The sequence below is a fragment of the Pseudophryne corroboree genome, chromosome 3, assembly GCF_028390025.1.
Source record: "Pseudophryne corroboree isolate aPseCor3 chromosome 3, aPseCor3.hap2, whole genome shotgun sequence".
In the NCBI taxonomy this organism is placed as follows: Eukaryota; Metazoa; Chordata; class Amphibia; order Anura; family Myobatrachidae; genus Pseudophryne; species Pseudophryne corroboree.
In genome coordinates, this window is record NC_086446.1 from 759066429 (window position 1) to 759089851 (window position 23423).

At 42.1% G+C, this 23423-nt stretch overlaps 1 protein-coding gene across 1 annotated transcript in view; it reads left to right on the top strand.

Annotated features, from left to right (window-relative positions):
- The first annotated feature begins 767 nt into the window (after positions 1 to 767).
- The window catches only part of LOC135058235 (pregnancy zone protein-like), a 31696-nt gene continuing 9040 nt past the window's right edge, over positions 768 to 23423 (top strand). The window contains exons 1-4 of the mRNA XM_063963774.1: positions 768 to 841; positions 2222 to 2384; positions 12043 to 12221; positions 13396 to 13617. Of these exons, the coding sequence (XP_063819844.1) occupies positions 827 to 841; positions 2222 to 2384; positions 12043 to 12221; positions 13396 to 13617 (579 nt within the window). The 5' untranslated portion in view covers positions 768 to 826. The remainder of the gene's footprint in view (positions 842 to 2221; positions 2385 to 12042; positions 12222 to 13395; positions 13618 to 23423) is intronic.

Here is a 23423-nt window from a genome sequence, read left to right on the forward strand (position 1 = left end):
CCATGAGTAGCCATGCGTAACCTCCAGCTTTACCAACTGCATTGCCCTAAGCACCCGGGACACTATCAGCCACTTTGGATGCAGCTATGATGCGACATTGACACTAAATAAAGAAATAGGTATGAAAATCTGAGAAATGCTACCCTTGGCAGAACATCTATGTCACGCAATACGGCTCGCTCCACATGGCGCACAAGGGTGCATGATACCTGTAGGTAGTCACGTGCTCTGGGCAGCAAGTGCAGACTACTGTGGAGGCCACATCTACTACCTTATACTAATGTTAGTATCCACGTGGCTTCATGCTTTTAGCCATTCTCCTGTCCGCAGTCGCAACTGTCTCCATAAGTATCAGCACCAGCCCTATGCCGGCTGGAAGATCTGTCTGAAACAGGCGTCCTTCCATCATACGGGCACCTAAGAACAGTGAAGAGATTGGGCACACGCCCACAGCACTCCCATGCGTGCACTCGCAAGGCAGCCACACAGTTGATACCCTGGAGAAGTAGGGCAGGTTAGCCTATGTCCCAGGGGAGGGGAGGTGTATGGTGGGTAGTGTATGTTCCAGCGGCCGGGGAAGGAAGGGGATGAGTGGGGCAGGTAACTTATGACCCGTGAAGGGGGTAAGATGGGTAGGCTCATGTACTGGGGAAGGGGAGGGGTATGGCAGGGGTGAGGTGGTTGATAGACAACAAATAAACGGTTAGAAGGTCCCATAATCAGATTCTGCTTATTATAATATATTGTCTTGTTTTTCTCCTTGTCCAGGATAAATGATGTCATTCGCTTCACAGCTACTGCAGCACTAATATTGCTCAAGTGCCCAATGACCAGCGTTGGGGTAAGTAAACTATTCATTGCAATGCATCCAGATCGCACTACCAGACACACTGTAGCATGTACTGAAGGCTGACACTGACTGCTGTTATTGGCCCGTAATTTTGGCCAAGATTATGCAAAGGATTTGCGATCCTGCTGCTTGTTTGTACGCAGTTGCTGAGATTAGCAAAGCCGCCGATGGGCGTGTCAATGCCAATCCTGCCAGCTGCCACATTTGCATATTTTTGTACAGTGGACCTCATTCAGTAAGAATTGCAGTTTCTGCTAAGCAGCAGCTTCTGGGATCAAGCCGTCCAGAAATAGAGAAAAAATGGCCATTGCAGAAATTGCGAATGCTTCAAAATATGCGGTCTAATCGCAAAACCATACGCAATTACCAGAACATCGAAGATTTTTACTATCTGAGTCATTCAAGGTCGTCCACAATTTTTGCTACACAAGAGGATGGAAGTGGTCGTCGCTGATGTTGGAGGCCCTCTTTAAAATGCCTGGGCACGCCTGCATTTTCTTCAGACACACCCAGTAAATGCCAGGCTTCCTAATGGTCAAACAGCGGCTGCATTGCGATCACGATCTTTATGCATTTTTAGTTGCTGGTTTTTGCTAGCGCGCGCACAATGCGAATGCTGCACATGCACAGGCGTTCGATAATCGGGTGGATTGCGAAACGCACATTCTGCAAACTTTACTGAATGAGGTCCTGTATCTGTGTATGGGATCTAGCTGCGAATGTATTAGCTTACAACTCAACCCATTGTGTTCTATGGTGTTCAGCCCAGTTTGCGGCATGTTTCAATGGTGCGACAGATGGTGGCCTACTGTGTGCACCAATCCGTATTACAGTGAACACAGATACCAATAGTGAGCATCTCAGTCCTTGCATGGATGTACACAAGGGAAGGAGTTTGTAGGCCATTTGCATAAAGCACAGATGGGCGACCGCCAATAGGCACAGCTGCATGCACTTTTACTTGCGACTCGGAATCAGACCCGGCATCTCACTAGGAACCATGTATTTTACCATGTCAGTACTTGTATATTGTATTTACTGTACAGATGTAGCCGCACTCCTCTATCCTGCGCCTAGCCGCCTGTGTGACTTGTATGGCGTGATGTATGTGCATTCCACCGTGTGTGCGCCTAACTTACACCCGCAACCATAGGCTTTCTATAGAGCAGATTGCAGGTTTGACTAGCCACAGCTCGGCGAACTAAGTCACACCGGCGGCAATTGTGCACGTGCGGCCATGTCGCAGGATGAATGAGTGTGGCTACATCTGTAGATACGGACTCTAGGGAGAAAAATGTGCACAAAGATAGATAACATTTTGTAAGATACTGTAGTGTCATTGTGTAATAAGTCTGGTTATCTTTCTCGTAGCCGGCAATTTTAGATGGCACCATGCAGTGTATTGACGCTGTCCGTTTTGAAGAACAGGATACATGCACCCAAGCCTACTTATTCCATGCCGCAGCTGTACGGAAACAGACAGACAAGTATGAAAGCATGTATGCTATATTACAGGGAAAAGTCATCAGAGAAGGTATTATCCATGGCTCTTTCCATGATATTAAGATAGTTTTGATTTATAAGGAGTAAAGTCTGAAGGGTCTATTCATCATTTGATATGAGATGGCTACACGTGTGTGTGTGTGTGTGTGTGTGTGTGTGTGTGTGTGTGTGTGTGTGTGCATGTATGTATGTATGTGTATAGATTATATATAATGTGTGTGTGTGTATGTATATGTATGTGTGTATATATATATATATAATGTGTGTGTGTGTATGTATATATATATAAAAAAAAATTTTAATGTAATAGGTCCATTCATTATTAGGGGTCTGATAGGGTCACCTAATCAGCACATACTCTGGATACTTAAAGCTTGCAGAGTTTGCTTGCATGAATCAACACCATATTCAGATGACGTTGATTCTGGCTCCCCTACTCCTTTCTCCTCACTGAGAGTCGGGCAGTCATGCTCATGCTTAACCTCAATTCAAACATGCGCAGTCATCTGGCTCCAGGGGGTTAGTGATCATGCTCTGAAAAGAAGCTGACCCTACACCGGGGCAATAATGAATTGCTCTCTAGGACTTAGAGATGTGTCCCCTTATAGTGTTACATTTGTATTGCGGTAATGCTATGCCGCAGGAGGCAGCAATCATTCGCACCTGTGGGTCTTCCATCCATAGCAAATGGATTTCAGGTGCAAGTGTACGCACGCACCCACGAATCTCGGGAGACGCATGACGCAATGTGCAAAATTCATCACAATAACAGAAAAGAACACTTCTGTAAGTATCTGCCGCCGCAAGTTATGTTAAGTGCTTTTTACTTAATATACTTAATATTGTGAGCTGTCAAGACCCCCGATGATAAGGCCCCTAAGTAATTACATAACCCCCATCAGGCAGGATAAAGAGTTATTGCATACGAATGTATTTAATTTATGTAGAAGCAAAGTTATATATACATTATAGAGAGAAAGTGGATATCGGTGACTGCTGGTGTCATACCATATATTCAAGAAAGATAAAAAAATTTTTAACAAATGAACATATAGAAAAATAGAAGCTAATACCGCAAGACAGTGGTTCTCAAACTGTGTGCCGTGGCACCTTGGGGTGCCTCTGGACACTTGCAGGGGTTCCCTGGGTTGGTGGTCCATGGCCAATTCAAATCTTACTGTATTGGTGAGAGGCGATCCTCTTCAATATGCTGTGTAGGTTGACTTCACTCTACTGGGTCAACGGTACCAGAGTGGGCCTTGCATGTGTTATTGGTATGGAAGTCTTTTAGATTTAATTGAGGAGGCCTGACAAGCCCCATATAAAAAGTTCCCTATTCCAACAAAATTGTTCAGTGTGGATGCTCCAGTGACCTAATTGGACAAGACCACCACAATAATCCCTGAGTAAGTGTTCTTTAGGGACCCCCCCTGGACAAAAAGTTGGAAGGTTTCTTCTAGTCTATACTTATAGGCACAGGTGTGTCTACTCAACCTACAGTATGCTGGCTACTTCAGAGCTATAGAGGGTTGGTCAGACCAGCTACTCACAGGCCTTCAGGTGGACCTGTCTAATAAGGATAAGCTAGCTGTAGTGGAATAACTCTGGGGTGCGGCAGAGTACATAAAGGCTATGCAGGGTATGGCCCTACTGGATTCCACGGTCTCAGCTATGGCTGTCTCTACCGGGAAAGCTCTGTGGCTGCACTTCTGGGAGGTGGACCCGGAGTCCTAGTGTTTTCTTGAAATACTCCCCTTCAAAAGCAGCGTTCTTTTGGACTGGAGTTGGATAAGGTGATTTTGCCAGATAAGTTGACCTTATGAGGGGCAACGCCCTGCAAGAGGGGTGTGGTCACACAGACCTTGTCTGCAATTGCTAGCAGATTAGCACCTGCAGTTCCACCCCTAGGAATAGGTTACACTATTAACCCATACATGCAGCTACCTCCTTATGGTTTCAGCAGCTTTTACAAATAGCCAGGTTATTAAAACCAGGGTAGATACATCCATGTTATAGACTACACAAGATGTATTCAAATACCCCATATGATGATCAGATATAGCTGACCTTATTGATGCATGAAGGCTATTCTGTCTCTGGAAGAATCAGCCAAAGCAGTGTCAAAATCTAAGGCACCTGTATTTAAACAGTGCTCCAGTGATGCAATGGCAGTGCGTGGTACCTATAAGACAGTATCTGTTGAGCAATGCTAAAGGTTGTGAGTTCAAGCCTGGCATGGAGCAGCTTTAACTGTTTTAGGGATTCTTACTATCCCTTTCCAGCTGCGGACTGTTCAAAAAGAGAAGTTCCTCCTAGAGTAGATGCACATGTTGTTCGACTTGTGCGTAAATCTATTTTACCATTGCCGACTACTTCACTAAATGATGTCACAGATAGAAGAGTAGATAGTTTCTTAAAAAAAATATATATTTTCTCTCTATGGGGCAATGACAAGGCATGCTATGGCTTTAGACTGGATGGAAAGAGCAATGGTAGAATGGGGGAGGAACTAGAGAATGGCCTCTCCCCTCCTACCAGGAAGCAGGAGTCTTATCTAGGCCGTATAAGACAAGCTGCGCAATATTTGAAGAAGCAGCAATTGATATGGGTACGATTGCTTCTAAAGCATCAGCCTTGACAGTAGCCGCTCATAGAGCAGTTTGGCTACGCACTTGGAAAGCAGATGCAGAATCCAAGAAAGCTCTGGAAGCATTGCCTTTCATTGGTAATATATTGTTTGAGAAACAATTGTCAGATATTCTAGAAAAGGAAGCCGAATCCAAAAAAGTCAGATTTCCAGCTAGTTATAACCCTGAGACTAGGGATTAAAAATTTCGGCCATTCCGATGGCAAGACAAAGCATAAGCTAAAGAGGAGCCTAAGCAACCCCAGTTCAATAGATCCAGGGGTAGGAAGCAACAGGCTAGTAGAAAGACAGCTTCCAAGCCTGAACAAAAGCAATCAGCCTGAGGAGACTGGCCTATGCCTGGGGGATTCCAGGGTTGGGGGCCGACTCCTTCATTTTGCACACATATGGCAACAGTCGACAACAGATGCTTGGGTGCAGAAGGTGGTATCTCTCTGTTACGGTTTCCCATTCAGGAGGCGGCAGCCTCAAAGGTTTTTTTGCACCAGCCCATCTCGTATAGAGTTGAAGGCCAATGCCCTGCAAGAAGCAGTTCAGAAATTGCTTCAGTCTGTTGTGATTATCCCGGTACCCCCCTCACAATGGGGACAGGGTTTTTACTCCAATGTATTTTTGATTTAGAAGCCAAATGGGTCATTCCGACCAATTCTCAATCTCAAAATGTTAAACAAATACATTTGGATTCCAAGGTTCCACATGGAGACGTTACGATCCATAGTGTTGGCTATGGAACCAGGAGATTACATGGTATCTCTGGATATACAGGATGCTTACCTACATGTGCCTATAGCAAGTCTTATCAATGTTACCTCAGGTTTGCCATCCTCCAGCAACATTTTCAGTTCCAAGCCTTACCCTTTGGGCTAGCAACAGCACCCAGGGTGTTTACCACAATTATGGTGGTTATGGCAGCTTATCTCCGCAAGCAGGGGATAAAAACATTTCCATACCTCGATGACCTTTTAATCCTAGCACATTCGCAGGAATTACTTTTGAGACATCTTCAACAGACAGTAGTTTGTCTACAAAGACACGGGTGGCTCATAAACTGGGAAAAGTCATTTCTGAATCCGTCACAGTGGATGGTTCATTTGGGGGCCATATTGGATTCAGGTCTACAGAGGGTTTTCTTACCAGAGAAAAAGATAGCCAAAGTGCAGGTCATGATTCAGGAGTCGTTGCACACTCAGACAATGTCAGTCCATGCAGCAATGCGACTGTTGGGTCTGATGGTGTCAACCTTCAACATGGTGGAATATGCACAATTCCACTCCAGACCTCTACAGCACCTTATTCTGACCAAATGGAATGGAAATCATCAAACAATAAAAAGACAGATGATAAAGTTTCCAGTCAACATAAAAAGGTCTCTAGCTTGGTGGCTACTGATGGACCATTTTAAACAAGGGGAGACCCTTTTGGATAAAGAAATGGCAAGTCCTGACAACAGATGCCAGTCTTCAGGGCTGGGGAGCGGAGCCCGAAAGCCTTTGGTTCCAGGGAAAATGGACCTTAAGGGAAAGTCTCCTGCCAATAAATCTGTTGGAAATAAGGGCCATTTATATGGCTCTAGTTCAGGCAAAGGACAGTTTGCAAGGAAGACCAGTCCAGATCCACTCAGACAATACAACAGCGTTAGCGTACCTCAATCATCAGGGAGGAACTCACAGCAAAAGATTGATGGAGGAAGTAGCTCACTTACTAAGGTGGGCAGAGCTCCATTTTCCAGCATTGTCAGCAGTGTTTGTTCCAGGAGTACTGAACTGGGAAGCAGTTTTTCTCAGTCGACTCACCATTCAGGAAACCGAATGGGCAGTACATCCAGAAATGTTTCAGACCATAGTAAACAGATGGGGTCTACCAGAGATATATCTCATGGCATCTTCTCTGAACAACAAAGTTCCATTATACGGATCAAGAACAAAGGGTCATGGAGCGATCCTTTGTAGATGCACTGTCAGTGAATTGGAAGTTTCATCTGGCATATCTGTTTCCTCCAATCTCCCTGTTACCCAGGTTAGTGAGAAAAATAAAGCAAGCAAAGGGAGCCATAATTCTAATAGCTCCAGCTTGGCCCATAAGGCATTGGTACACAGATCTACTAAGGATGTCTGTGGAAGCTCCAATACTGCTCCCTCAATGTAGGGTCCTTGTTATCACAGCCATCTGGATCGTCTGTCCTTGACGGCATGGCTATTGAGACCTCTATCCTAGAAGCTAGAGGATTTTCAAAACAAGTAATTCAAACTATGCTTAGAGCAAAAAAGCCTTCTTCAGCTCGTATTTATCATCGAATATGGCAAGCCTATATTCATTGGTGTAGTGAAAAAAGTTTGAATCCAAGATCTTTTAAAGTATCCAGGATTTTGGATTTTCTTTAAGCAAGATTGGATAAGGGATTGAAAGTAGCTTCCTTGAGAGTTCAAGTATCAGCATTAACTGTGTGGTTTCAGAGAAAGATTGCTGACTTACAGGATGTGCGTACTTTCAGGGAGTTGTACATATTCAACCTCCATTTGTTCCTCCTGCAGCTCCCTGGGATTTGAATCTGGTTCTTAAAATTCTTCAGGGACCTCCGTTTGAACCACTTAAGAGAGCAGATCTTAAATGGTTAACGGCTAAAGTGCTCTTTCTACTGGCAATGGCGTCAGCCAGAAGAGTGTCAGGAAAGGAGACTTGCACGACAGTGCTCCTAAAGCTAAGTTTTTTTCCAGATAAGACAGTTCTCAGAACTAGATCTGATTATCTTCCGAAGGTGGTTTCAAAGTTTCACCATAATGAATAGATTGTAGTCTCAGCTTTTCAGGTATCGGGACTGTCTCCGGGAGAAGCGTCGCTGGATGTGGTCCAAGCATTAAGAATCTACATAGATCATACTAGTGCCATCAGAAAAACAGATTCTCTCTTCATCCTCTACGGATTTCATAGAAGAGGATGGCCTGCTAGTAAACAGACGGTGGCAAGATGGCTCTGAATGGTAATTTCAGAAGCTTATTCTCGTGCTGATCTCCCTACTCCGGCTAATGTCTACTCCGGCTAATGTCTCTGCTCTCTCTATACATAAGGTAGGTCCTCCATGGGCAGCACAACATGGTGCTTCAGCAGAACAGATTTGTAAGGCAGCCACATGGTCTTTCATTAACACTTTCATTAGACATTAGGTCATGGATACTTTTGCCTCTCGTGAAGCTGAATTCGGGCGAAAGGTTCTCCTGTATAATCGGGAGCGTCCCCACCACTAAAACTGGCTTTGGGAATCCCAATGTTATCCTGTGGATAACCTGTGGACCCAGCCGGAGAAATATACCGTTATGGTAAGAACTTACCATTGATAACGGGATTTCTCCTATGTCCACAGGGGTCCCACCCTGACGCACCTAATTTGAGGATTTTTACAATCACTAAACCTCCTCCCTCTTGCATGGAAGGGTGTGCATGTGTGTTCTTATCGCCTGAATAGGTTTCTACCTGATGCTCCTGCCTAATTGCTGTGGAAATAACCGATTTGACTGAGTCAGTGGGCGGGATTATATGGAGAAGCCCTGATCCCTCCTGGGAGGCCAGAAAGCTCGTGACTCCGGCATATCCCAATGTTATCCTGTGGACATAGGAGAAATCCCATTATCAACGTTAAGTTCTGACCATAACGGTATATTTTCAACATACCCAGCAGCTTGCCTTCAGTGTGCTCTGCACTCAGCTTCAAACATCTACAACCTGCCTTCAGTGTGCACAGCTTAAAACTTCATCTGCTAGCAAGTGGGACAGATGCTGCTAAAGTTCCTTCATACAGGGCTTTATTGTTGTCCTTGGGATGCTTATATCCTTCACAAGGCTCCCCCCTGTCAGCCTGATTTCCCTGGAGTGGTGAGAGAGTGCTGCAGAGCCGTGGGTCGGGATTCCCAATCCCTGCAGGTTGCGGCCCGCTCCCCTTTGCTGAACTGGGATCTCAAGTGTGCCTCTCTACTGGTGCTGTGGCAAGGCTGAAGACCGGGACGCATGCTCTCCTATCTGCTGCTGTTACCCTGACTCCAGACGCGGTCCTCATGGCTCCCGGCCCCCAGTGGTGTGGACAATCCAGAGGTGCTTGCTGCTTAGTTGCGTCAGCCATCTTGGAGGGCTAGTGAGGTGAGATGCTGTAGTACTACAGGGAATGCCGCTAGCATTCCATTGACCCTACTGCACTCTCTCTCCTTTCCTCATACATTTCTCCTTCAGTTCAGTCCCCTTAGGATACCTCCCCACTACATTTTATATTTTGTGTTAGTAGCACCCAGGTTGCAATAGCCATTAGCACTGCAGATAACATTCTCATAAAGCACTTGAGCCTATTATTCTGGGGCATGTGATGTGGTAATACTTTTTGTTATTTTTAATATTTTTTAGATCGTTACAAGAGGTTGATTCAGCCCATTCGGCAGAAATTAGATTGCTACAAATTTGGCTGACAGATCTTGATAATTGGGGGAGGAGGAATAACATTTGTGTTGAGGCTTGCCAGAAGATGTCGCTCAGTTGGGATGCCCTCACAAAGATCTTAGGAAATGATCCAAGTGAGACCTTATCTTTTTTGATAGGGCCCATCATGTACTTAAAACAAGAGGGCTCCAAACAGACCGACCTCGTGATGTCATATGCCGATTACATTACATTACTATTCCCAAAAATATGACATTATGCGCAAGGTTTGATGGCTGGACGGAGTCTATTTTAATGGCACAAGGGCGATGGAGGGGCTCTTCAGAGTCGACCAGCAGGTGACATCATTAGGCGTTAAACAATTCTCAGATACTGTATTAGATCAAAATGGGAAATTCCATATTCTGACTTTTGGAAATACCAGCATGTCATACATTTCTTAAACTCAGGCGGTAGAGCCCCCCTAGCCCCTAAAGAACTGCCATCAATCGAAAGTCTATGTATAGCTTTGTGTACCCTATGCATAAAATCTCCACCTTTAAATAAGTTGTTACAGAATCCCAACTCCCTGACACCTCCTTCCTGTATCTTTGCTTGGGAAAAAGATTTGGAGGTATCACTCTCAGACAAAGAATGGGAAGCTATATTCCTCAAAACTCACCATAGCTCCATCTATATACAAGTGAGGGAAACTCCATATAATTTGAATGCAATGGTATAGACATCCTTCCCTAATACTTGCTATGTATCCCACTGTATATGATAACTGTTGGAGATTCCAAATTGCTATTGGCTCTCTATTGCATATTTGGTGAAATTGCCCCTTACTCCGACCCTTTTGGAGTTCTTTTATAGCTGTCTCTCGGGATATAATTAAAACTTATTTTCCCAACACTCTGGCCTTTTGGCTGTTGAACCATTCCTCAACGTCATTGTCAAATTATAAAATGTTTTTACTACATCACGTGAGCAATGCCACTCGAGCACATGGTTTTGCCCAACTGCTGACAAATTTGCTGCTGCGATCAACTCTGAATTACCCCCTCAATTCTTTATATTTCGATTTCGCAGTCAATTTGGAATTCAATTCAAATTGACATTATTTTTCACTGTCCAAATCATTATTTTTAAAAAATTGAATTCGATGTGTCATTTTTGACTGGTGGTTTCTTGTTCTGTATTGGATGTCCATTTCAAAATTGAACATAAAATCTCCTATTTTAAAAAATATTGAATTTTAAAAGCAAATTAAGTAAAAATCAACAAACATTTCCTTGTGTATAGTATTCCTATTGGACAAAACATATTGCATGCAAGAAGCTGCTTCCTCGGTTAGGTGGATTGATTCCCTCCTGCTACTTATGATGTGCATAAATGTGGTTGGCTTGTGGCGAGACAGATTATTGAGCAGTAAATCTGCTCTGTTATCCTCCCAACTTACCCCAGTACAAGGCTACTAACTCTGGCACACTAGAGCTGCACAAATGGGGCCTCTGTTGAGCAGTTGTGTTGTGTTCGCCGCCTGATCCTCTGCCACACTTTCACCAAATGTTACTGATTTCAGCTGTATGCAACCAGGGATGCCAGTTTCAAATGAAATATTCTGTGTTCAGGTTGTCTTAGCTTTACCTCTACTGTGGGTGACTTAAAAAATGTCCCACCAGGGCCAAAAGGAGGTGTGTATGTGTGTGTGTGTGTGTGTGTGTGTGTGGGGGGGGGGTGTGGGGGGTGGGGGTGGTGAGCCACACAGAGTGGGACAGAGAGGGTAGTGGTAACAGCCGTACCTGCCCTCAGCTGCAGCACATCCCATCCCTCGGCTCATGACTCCTGCACTGTGTAGAAAGAGACACTGTCTTTTCTCTCCAAGTGCCATGGCAGCTGTTCAGCTGCTTGGAACATCTGTAGGATGCTTTAATAAGCAGCTAGAGGGCAATTACTTAATGACTTAGGGGTCTATTTAGTAAGCTTTGTTTGGAGATAAAGTACCAACCAATCAGCTCCTAATTATAATTTTTCAAACACAGCCTGTGGCATGGCAGTTAAGAGCTGATTTAATCTCCAGCAACTTTATCTCCAAACAAGGCTTAATAAATAGACTTCTATAGCTCTGTCCCGGGGGTGGGTAAAGTGCAGGGTGCATTGGTGTTAATGTGGATGCGCCCTATAGTAAGCAGTGTCCCTCAGATTAGATGTAAGAGAAAATTGAGTTTTGTGCTTACCGTTAAATCCCTTTCTGATTCAATCTGGGGGACTCCATGTTACCACACTTAGGCTCCAGTGTTTTTTTTTTTTTAATTAATGGTTCTTGGTGGTCTGCAAGTTACATTATGCTTTCCTTTGGATCCGGGCTACTTTTGAAGTTGTACGGACGACCAGGTATTACAGAGGAAAGGATTTTCTTTCTTAATGTAGTCTAATAGGTACTAGCTCCTTCGGACCCCTTTTGCAACCCATGGTGCACAGTGTCCCTGAGATGGGAAAAGGATTGAAAACACATGATACAAAAATAGGATTTTTGTACGTACATTCAAAATACAAATATAAAGCAATTTGAGCCTTACCTTGAGAAAAGTGCAATATAAATAATCATTGATAATAATATTTCTAATTTTCACACCCACAGGTCTCCTGGCCCACTGGGAATGTGAGTCCTCCTCCGAGAATGTAGTTGTCACAGCCAACATATGTTCAGGCATCTTGAAGTGTTTTGACATGACTCCGGAAATAAATGACTTCCTTGACCCAGTAGCAGTATACTTGGTTTCACAACTGAACCCAAGTGGTGGTTTCCAGAACTCACAGGTATTCAAGGAGCTACAGTATGTTCGGCTTCATCACTTTTACTGGGGTGAAATATTATAAACCAGATAAGCAATTATAATCTTCTAATTCTACAGTAAAAAAAGGAAAAAGAGGTAATGGTGGCGCTGGCAGGCCTGTGTGTGTGTGCACCCTGGGATTAGCTGCCACCTGGTGAGGAGGTAGCCGGCCTCCTCAACAAACAAAGCAATTAGGAACACTCTGAGGATACAGAGAGAAGGAGCCCCAGTACCTACTGCCAATAAGAACTGAAGTGTGTCCTCCCAGCAGCTTATCAAAAACCATTGCCGGTAATTGCTACACTTTCTAGCGTGACTGATTCATTTAGTCCCTCGGATCACACTGGGAACACCTGAATTTGGTGAACATCATTCCACCAATACTGAGAGTGGAACACGCTGTACCGGTATACTCACACTTTGCCGGAGGAGAGAGCGGTCGTTTAGCTGACGCTACCAACTACTCACGTCACGGACGAGTCCTACCGCTGACGGATGTCTCACCCGTGCTAAGGGTGATAGAGAGCGGCTATGCACGCCGGTACCATTGCGGTACAACAAGAGAAAATACCGTCCAGTTTGTGAGTAACAGCTATCCCTTTACTGCTTACCTCTGCACAGTCCACACTAAAATTGGCAAGTGATGAACTTTTCCCAATTGGAAAATAAATTATAAAGTGAGGACACCTATATGCACAATTGTGCTAAGTACTGTTGTGCCTTTTTACATCTTGGCAAGAAAACTTCATGTAGCTAAACAGCTAAAAAAGAATTATCCTTTAACATAGGTACTGTGACGGCCCTCTGAGTATACCCAATTAAGGTTCAATTTACTGCTTAATTTAGAGGTTCCTGGAACCTCAGTTTTATATTATTATATTGTGGTCCTGTTTATGTATAATTTTATTTATTTTTATGTGTTTTTTGTGATTTGTTGTCAATAAATTGGTTTAATTTTTATCATTGTGTTCACCAATTGGTATTAAGCGCCGACCTGGTAATTTTCCTAATCTTCTAATTCTACAGTACTTATATTCTTCTTCTACAGTACTTCTATTTCTTCTACAGTACTTCTACTTCTTTTACGGTACTTCTACAGTAAATTTTCTTCATAGTTATCTTCATTATATAACCACTTACTGTATTCTTTCTACCAGGACACAGTAGAAGCTATGGATGCATTGACACTTTATGGAAGACTGCTAGGCAATGTAGGTGATACTAATGCTGAAGTCTCTGTGAAAAATGGGGATACAGTAGTTGCCAACGTAACTGTGAATGAAGATAACAAGTTTGTGGTCCAGTCACAGAAGCTGAGTAATAACTCATATGGAACATTCAAAATTTCTGCCACTGGCAGTGGAAATCTTCTGGTACAGGTAAGACTGACCAGGGAAGTTAAGGACACATTCCCATGTACTGTAAATCACAGCACTGCCTTAAACTTTCCAAGTAACCCAATAAGAGCCCACTTGTCCAGCCCTTTTCTCTGTCCCTGTAACTAATGTAGCTTCATGACTGACAAATATTTGGTCTTGTATCCAAGATTGTGAATATGCATAAAAAAAGTGGAGGCTTTAATGGCACATGAAATATGCTAATCGGTGAGAGAGTGGAGTTATATGTGGGCATAGCAGATTGGCTGTATGTCTGAAAAAAAAGTTGACAAAAGGCTAAGGGGTGGACATCTGTGCAATGGTGTTACCGGAGTCTGTGGCACACGGTGCAACTAATATCCCCCACGTGGATGCCCTAAGAGGGGGTATGGCCTCATAGGAAGCCCCTGTTTTCATCACTCTGCGGCATGCCCTCCATTCATGGAAATGCTGGGCTACTGCCGGAGAATCTGCTGGCACTGCTGACTCTCTTCCTCAGGGACAGGAGCCGGATGCTGCACTGTGATGTCAGTGTAGTACCCCGGCTCCCAGGAGGAGGAGTCAGCAGGTTAATATATTCTGTGACATGGATTTTAAATGTCAATTTGCAACTTGATTTTATAAAGGCTTCACTGTAGTAAATCTTTCAATTTCTAAGCCCCTCCCCCAAATAGACAAAGGTATCTATTTTACAAAATTGTTGCTTGAAAAATTTATTACTATAAATTTACATGAGTGAAATATTTGGAATAAAGATTGCTAAAATGTCTTTATAATATTCTGTGATGTTTCTCAATGACCCACTTACAGTTAAACACTTTTATACCCTATTACGACCTCTGTATATACGACTTCCAAAATCTGGCACTCGTGGAATACTACTTGTATCTTTAGCGGGTGCCCTCCGATATAAGCCTCTGCGGACTAACCATATATATCGATCAAAACAGGATAGGATCAATAATTTCCTTAAGTGCATAAAAAACTGAAAAATTGTGACAATTAAGAAAATGGGTGGAATTCTTATATTTTGCGTACCCCCACTTACGCTGTTACGGGGTATGTAAAACACATCAAGATATCTTTGTTCTTCTAAATACAGAATCTGGATATTTACAGTCTCAATATCTGGAAGATAAACCTGGGTATCGTACCCCAACTCACACAGCTGTAGAGATGTGAACTCCTATCAAGGTTTCTTTTCCCTTTTGTTTCAAGGTATAGTTCTTGGTGTGTGTTCCTGCCCCAGGATAACCTCATATGAAGGGGAAAATAAAGACGAAAAACAACCGATGTGTCATATCCTCTGTACCTTACTGGATTTTTTTAATATATAAAACTGTTTTCGTGTCTACAAACACTCCTGAATCGACCTTAACGTGTGTTAGGTCATTAATTTTGCACCATCTTTAAAACACCGATCTTTAAAACAGGTGTGCGTACCCCCAACTCACACAGTGATCAGTGGGGTGACTCCCATAAAGGTATCTTTAAGGTGACTCAACGTATCCTATGGGCGTACCCTAGCTCACAAGTAGGTCAGCAGAATAATTCTATCAAGGTATCTTTATTGAGTCCTTCCGTAAAATAGGTTCTCTATATCTTATAGCAATTTATTAGTTCCTCAAGGGAACATATGAAACAATGCCAGCAATATAAAAATATGCAGATATGATAGTAAAAACAATTCCATAAAAAAAGATGTTAAAAAAAATAAAAAAAATGACATCAAACATGAAAAGTCCATATTCATCACTGTTGGAAAAATGGCTAACACAGCAGTCTGCAAACGCATTTCAGTCCTTAGACCTTTGTCAAGAAAATTAACTGTAGAAGTACTGTAGAAGAAATCATGCTGCTGACCTATTTGTGAGTTGGGGTATGCCCATAGGATACGTTGAGTTATCTTAAAGATACCTTTATGGGAGTCACCCCACTGATCACTGTGTGAGCTGGAGGTACGCATACCTGTTTTAAAGATCGGTGGAGGGTCCTTATGTGATGGTGCACATTAATGACCTAACACACGTTAAGGTTGATTCAGGTGTGTTTGTAGACACACAAACCGTTTTATATATAAAAAATTCCAGTAAGGTACAGAGGATACTACACATTGGTTGTTTTTCTTCTTCGTATGAGGTTATCCTGGGGGCAGGAACACACACCAGGAACTATACCTTGAAACAAAAGGGAAAAGAAACCTTGATAAGAGTTCACATCTCTACAGCTGTGTGAGTTGGGGTACGATACCCAGGTTTATCTTCCAGATATTGAGACTGTGAATATCCAGATTCTGTGTTTAGAAGAACAGAGATACCTTGATGTGTTTTACATACCCCTTAACAGCGTGAATGGGGGTAAGCAAAATATAAGAATTCTACCCATTTTCTTAGGAAAGTGATTGAACATTGTCACAATTTTTCCATTTTTTATGTGCTTAATGAAATTATTGATCCTATCCTGTTTTGGTCTTGTGTTCATAATAATTTGGAGTAGGAGTGACATCCAATTGGACCAATATTTTCTATAAGCAGCATTTTCTTTGTGCCAATTTTGGGATCTGCAAAAAAAACACTTTCCTTCACAATTACCAATATATATCGATCCTCAATGGTGGCACTCCGATTAAATAAAGACTGTACTCAGATCATTTTGGACAGAGATTTGGTAGAATGAAGGAGGCGCTCCTGGTAAATGGATATACCTGCTGCCTATCTCTTGCACCACTGGATTAATCCCAAAAATAATCCAAAGAATTAGAACTGAACATGGGGGGTGGGTGCAGGGATTTGGCGCTGGAAGGGATGGGAAATGGAGCTGATGATTCAGCTGGGGAGTTATGGGGTTTATGGAGAAATGAGAAGAAATACTTATCTTGGAAGTTTTCTGAGAGAAGAATGTTTTTTCCTCCAATAATGATGCAGTTAAGCGGCCTTAGATGTTTTCGGTGAATTTCTGATTTCTGAGAGAAGGATGTTTTTTTCTCCAGGAAGGATGCAGTCAAGCAGCGTGATGTTATGAAAAACACAAAATAGCAAATTTTGGGTTTTAAGAAGCCTCAATGGGGATGGTAAACACTTCTTTATGGGTAGGGAAGGATCTCAGATAGATCAATCGTACCTCACTTACAAAAGTGAGAGAGGTTGGAAGTACATAAGGGTTTCTTTAGGAAATGGTGCTAAAAAAAATTCAGCGTACCTAACTTACAATAAAAAGTAAAGGTATGGACACATCAAGGTATCTTTGTAAGCTGTACTGCGTACCGGTACTCACTGTAGAGGGTGTATTCAGTCTGCACATCAAGGTTTCTTTTATCCAATCAGCATGCTTATTCAGCCTCCCATATTTAAAAAGGGTTTATTGGATAAAAACAAATGAATAAAACAATTAAATTAAAACACAAGGGGAGTGTTGGCCACGAGGAAGAAACCGTCAGACAGGGAAAATGGATAGGACCATCCACAAAGCTCATATGGCCCGGTACCAAAAAGAACTTGGGAAAATTCAAAAAGGTCGTACCTTTCCCCGGCCGTGCAGGTTTCCAATCCAAGTGGACCAAGATTCTCCTCCCAGCCAACTCGTTTAGAGAAGACTCTCTTTATCAAGGCTGGTGATCTCTCTCTAAGAATACATATTTATAATAAATGTCCAAGTGACCTCCCAATTGCGTCACTTCCGGTTTCGGAGCTAACCGGAAGTGCGTGTCCGCCGCAAAAGGACAACACCTGGCTGGTAATGATGTACTGGACATAGGCTAGTAATCTTGACACTAAGTCAACTTTTAGTCTTGTAAATATGAAGGGTAAAAGGAGGTTTTCTTAAGTGTTCGCTGTGATTTCAGCCGCGACCGGAAGTAACCATCTGGAATTGTGGGTGATGTAGTTTGCGTGCTTGAAAGTTCCGTCGGCGGAAGTGATCGGCAGGCGTAATGAATGACGTGATCCACAATGGGCGGTATTCGAATCTCTTTAACGGAAGTGACCGCCAGGCATCATGGGAGCTGTAGTTTCGTCGGGATGGTTATCAAAAAACTTTAATCCTGCTGCTGATAAAAGGTTGTTCCCCAATGGGGAGGAGTTTAAACCGGAGGTAGCTTCTGAGACTTGTGGGAAATGTAGTCCCTAGAGTCTTTAGCGATCTTTTATTTAAAAAGGGAGTTCCTATAGATCTTAAATTGAGGGACTGAAAAGATGTCTTCTTTATATCTTTTTTTATCATTTCTCAGGAAATCGATGAAAAAAATATCAGTGATGTTTAACCATGAAGGCCGTTAGGCATGCTGGGAGATGTAGTTCTAAAAGTTTTGGAACTTCTCTTCTCGGTGGGCCTTCTTAGTAAAAAGTGGGATTTTGACTAAAAAGAAAAAAGAAAAAGAAAAGGAAAAAAGGGCATCGTGTGAAAAAATTTATTAAGTAATATGAAAGAAATTAATATAATGGGGAAAAAACAGTGTTTAGTATGAAAAGACATAAGGTGAAAAGACGGTGGGATGTAAATATGAAAATAAACTGAAATGGGTTTAAAGGAACCATTTGAGTTCGAAGTCATGATTGAGACCTTGTGGGCTTAATGTCTTTAGTTCAAAGATGGTGCGCATTTCTGTTTGTGCCAACTTTTTTTCTATGTTCCTGTCTTTCCATGTTGCTTTAACATGTTTAAGGCCTATAAACCTTTTAATATGGTTGATGGAGCAGCTGTGAGCATTTTTAAAATGATTGGAAAGATGATGTGTAGTGAGTCCTTTTTTTATATTTCTTAGATGTTCTGATATTCGTGTTTTTAGAGGTCTTGAAGTTCTTCCCACATAGGTGAGACCACAGGAACATTCCACAAGGTAGATCACGTTAGATGTATTACACGTAATAAAGTCTCTGATCCTGATTTTATTATTATTGATCTGTATTTCGGTGTATTTACTGATGGTGTCGCTGATGTTTTTGCATCCGATGCACATCCCACATCTATAGAATCCCTTACTGCGAATAAAATTCTTCGTGGGTATGGGTAGGGCACTCCTGACCAGTTGGTTTTTTATATTTTTAGATTTACGGTATATAAAGGTTGGTTTTTGAGGGATGATTCCCTTGAGTATCGGGTCACGTTGTAAAAGATGCCAATTCTTCCGGATGATGCGTTCTACCTGTGAGTGTTGTGCATCGAATTGAGTGATAAATGACCATTGGAGACTGTCTTTGTTACTGATGGTGGGAGTTTTTTTAACTAGTAGGGTGTCTCTGTCTCTATTCTGGGTTTCCTCCATGATGTTATTGAGGGTTTCTTCCTTATATCCCTTGTCCATAAAATCCTGTTTCATAAGTTCCATTTGCTCTTCGCAGATTTTTTTCTGACTGCAGTTGCGTCTGATTCTAAGGAATTGGCTTTTAGGAACTCCTTTCAGGCAAAGGTAATGATGTTGGCTGTCGGTGGGTATGTAGGTATTACAGTCGGTGGGTTTTTTGAAAGTCTTAGTGTGGATGGTTTCTCTTTCTATATAAATGGTCAGATCAAGGAAATTGATCTGTTCTTGACTGTAGGTAAGTGAAAAATGGAGATTGAAACTGTTGTGGTTAAGTTCTTGAAAGAAAATATTCAAACCCTCTTCCTCTCCCACCCATAGTAATAGAACGTCATCAATATATCGATGCCATTCTATCAGGGTGGTGCCCCAAGCTACGTTTCCAAAAATGTGGGATCTCTCCCAAAAACTCATATATAAATTAGCGTAGCTTGGGGCAAACTTGGTTCCCATAGCGGTCCCTGTGCATTGCAAGAAATAATCTCCATTGAAAAAGAAAAAAATATTCTCAAGGATGAACTTGATTCCATCAATGATGAAATTCTTCCTTTCTTGTGGGAGTTCTGATTGATCTAGGAACCATGTGATAGCTTCCAATCCTTTAGTGTGATCTATGCAGGTATAGAGGGAGGTCACGTCAGCAGATGCGAGAAAGGTATTAGAGCCCCACTTGAAATTCTTTAGTTTTCTGAGGGTGTCGCCAGTGTCCTTGAGGTAAGATTGGGTCTGAATAACAAATGGTTGGAGAAGTGAATCTATGAGTGATGAGAGATTGGAGGTCAGGCAGTTCGTTCTGGCAATAATAGGTCTACCGGGCGGGTTAGTTGCACTTTTGTGTACTTTGGGGAGTACGTATATAGTGGGGGTAAGGGCATCTGATATATTAACATACTCAAATTCATTTTGCGTGATGCCCCCATTTTGCAGATGTTTTTGTAGAAAAAGTTGGAAATTTTCTGTAATAACCTTGGAGGGGTCGTTTTTCAGTTTCTTATATGTCTTGACATCTTCTAATTGTCGGTAAATTTCTTGAACGTAGTCTTCCTTGTTGAGAATGGCTATCCCCCCACCCTTATCATATGGTTTCACAATGATTTGTTGGTCTTCTGCAATTAGAAGATGTCAAGACATATAAGAAACTGAAAAACGACCCCTCCAAGGTTATTACAGAAAATTTCCAACTTTTTCTACAAAAACAACTGCAAAATGGGAGCATCACGCAAAATGAATTTGAGTATGTTAATATATCAGATGCCCTTACCCCCACTATATACGTACTCCCCAAAGTACACAAAAGTGCAACTAACCCGCCCGGTAGACCTATTATTGCCAGAACGAACTGCCTGACCTCCAATCTCTCATCACTCATAGATTCACTTCTCCAACCATTTGTTATTCAGACCCAATCTTACCTCAAGGACACTGGCGACACCCTCAGAAAACTAAAGAATTTCAAGTGGGGCTCTAATACCTTTCTCGCATCTGCTGACGTGACCTCCCTCTATACCTGCATAGATCACACTAAAGGATTGGAAGCTATCACATGGTTCCTAGATCAATCAGAACTCCCACAAGAAAGGAAGAATTTCATCATTGATGGAATCAAGTTCATCCTTGAGAATATTTTTTTCTTTTTCAATGGAGATTATTTCTTGCAATGCACAGGGACCGCTATGGGAACCAAGTTTGCCCCAAGCTACGCTAATTTATATATGAGTTTATGGGAGAGATCCCACATTTTTGGAAATGTAGCTTGGGGCACCACCCTGATAGAATGGCTTCGATATATTGATGACGTTCTATTACTATGGGTGGGAGAGGAAGAGGGTATGAATATTTTCTTTCAAGAACTTAACCACAACAGTTTCAATCTCCATTTTTCACTTACCTACAGTCAAGAACAGATCAATTTCCTTGATCTGACCATTTATATAGAAAGAGAAACCATCCACACTAAGACTTTCAAAAAACCCACCGACTGTAATACCTACATACCCACCGACAGCCAACATCATTACCTTTGGCTGAAAGGAGTTCCTAAAAGCCAATTCCTTAGAATCAGACGCAACTGCAGTCAGAAAAAAATCCGCGAAGAGCAAATGGAACTTATGAAACAGGATTTTATGGACAAGGGGTATAAGGAAGAAACCCTCAATAACATCATGGAGGAAACCCAGAATAGAGACAGAGACACCCTACTAGTTAAAAAAAACTCCCACCATCAGTAACAAAGACAGTCTCCAATGGTCATTTATCACTCAATTTGATGCACAACACTCACAGGTAGAACGCATCATCCGGAAGAATTGGCATCTTTTACAACGTGACCCGATACTCAAGGGAATCATCCCTCAAAAATCAACCTTTATATACCGTAAATCTAAAAATATAAAAAACCAACTGGTCAGGAGTGCCCTACCCATACCCACGAAGAATCTTATTCGCAGTAAGGGATTCTATAGATGTGGGATGTGCATCGGATGCAGAAACATCAGCGACACCACCAGTAAATACACCGAAATACAGATCAATAATAATAAAATCAGGATCAGAGACTTTATTACGTGTAATACATCTAACGTGATCTACCTTGTGGAATGTTCCTGTGGTCTCACCTATGTGGGAAGAACTTCAAGACCTCTAAAAACACGAATATCAGAACATCTAAGAAATATAAAAAAAGGACTCACTACACATCATCTTTCCAATCATTTTAAAAATGCTCACAGCTGCTCCATCAACCATATTAAAAGGTTTATAGGCCTTAAACATGTTAAAGCAACATGGAAAGACAGGAACATAGAAAAAAAGTTGTCACAAACAGAAATGCGCACCATCTTTGAACTAAAGACATTAAGCCCACAAGGTCTCAATCATGACTTCGAACTCAAATGGTTCCTTTAAACCCATTTCAGTTTATTTTCATATTTACATCCCACCGTCTTTTCACCTTATGTCTTTTCATACTAAACACTGTTTTTTCCCCATTATATTAATTTCTTTCATATTACTTAATTAATTTTTTCACACAATGCCCTTTTTTCCTTTTCTTTTTCTTTTTTCTTTTTAGTCAAAATCCCACTTTTTACTAAGAAGGCCCACCGAGAAGAGAAGTTCCAAAACTTTTAGAGCTACATCTCCCAGCATGCCTAACGGCCTTCATGGTTAAACATCACTGATATTTTTTTCATTGATTTCCTGAGAAATGATAAAAAAAGATATAAAGAAGACATCTTTTCAGTCCCTCAATTTAAGATCTATAGGAACTCCCTTTTTAAAGAAAAGATCGCTAAAGACTCTAGGGACTACATTTCCCACAAGTCTCAGAAGCTACCTCCGGTTTAAACTCCTCCCCATTGGGGAACAACCTTTTATCAGCAGCAGGATTAAAGTTTTTTTATAACCATCCCGACGGAACTACAGCTCCCATGATGCCTGGCGGTCACTTCCGTTAAAGAGATTCGAATACCGCCCATTGTGGATCACGTCATTCATTACGCCTGCCGATCACTTCCGCCGACGGAACTTTCAAGCACGCAAACTACATCACCCACAATTCCAGATGGTTACTTCCGGTCGCAGCTGAAATCACTGCGAACACTTAAGAAAACCTCCTTTTACCCTTCATATTTACAAGACTAAAAGTTGACTTAGTGTTAAGATTACTAGCCTATGTCCAGTACATCATTACCAGCCAGGTGTTGTCCTTTTGCGGCGGACACGCACTTCCGGTTAGCTCCGAAACCGGAAGTGACGCAATTGGGAGGTCACTTGGACATTTATTATAAATATGTATTCTTAGAGAGAGATCACCAGCCTTGATAAAGAGAGTATTCTCGAAACGCGTTAGCTGGGAGGAGAATCTTGGTCCACTTGGATTGGAAACCTGCACGGGAGGCTGATTAAGCATGCTGATTGGATAAAAGAAACCTTGATGTGCAGACTGAATACACCCTCTACAGTGAGTACCGGTACGCAGTACAGCTTACAAAGATACCTTGATGTGTCCATACCTTTACTTTTTATTGTAAGTTAGGTACGCTGACATTTTTTTAGCAGCATTTCCTAAAGAAACCCTTATGTACTTCCAACCTCTCTCACTTTTGTAAGTGAGGTACGATTGATCTATCTGAGATCCTTCCCTACCCATAAAGAAGTGTTTACCATCCCCATTGAGGCTTCTTAAAACCCAAAATTTGCTATTTTGTGTTTTTCATAACATCACGCTGCTTGACTGCATCCTTCCTGGAGAAAAAACCATCCTTCTCTCAGAAATCAGAAATTCACCGAAAACATCTAAGGCCGCTTAACTGCATCATTTTTGGAGGAAAAACCATTCTTCTCTCAGAAAACTTCCAAGATAAGTATTTCTTCTCATTTCTCCATAAACCCCATAACTCCCCAGCTGAATCATCAGCTCCATTTCCCATCCCTTCCAGCGCCAAATCCCTGCACCCACCCCCCATGTTCTGTACTCAGACCATAGCTTTGGACAACAACTATTCAGCTTTTT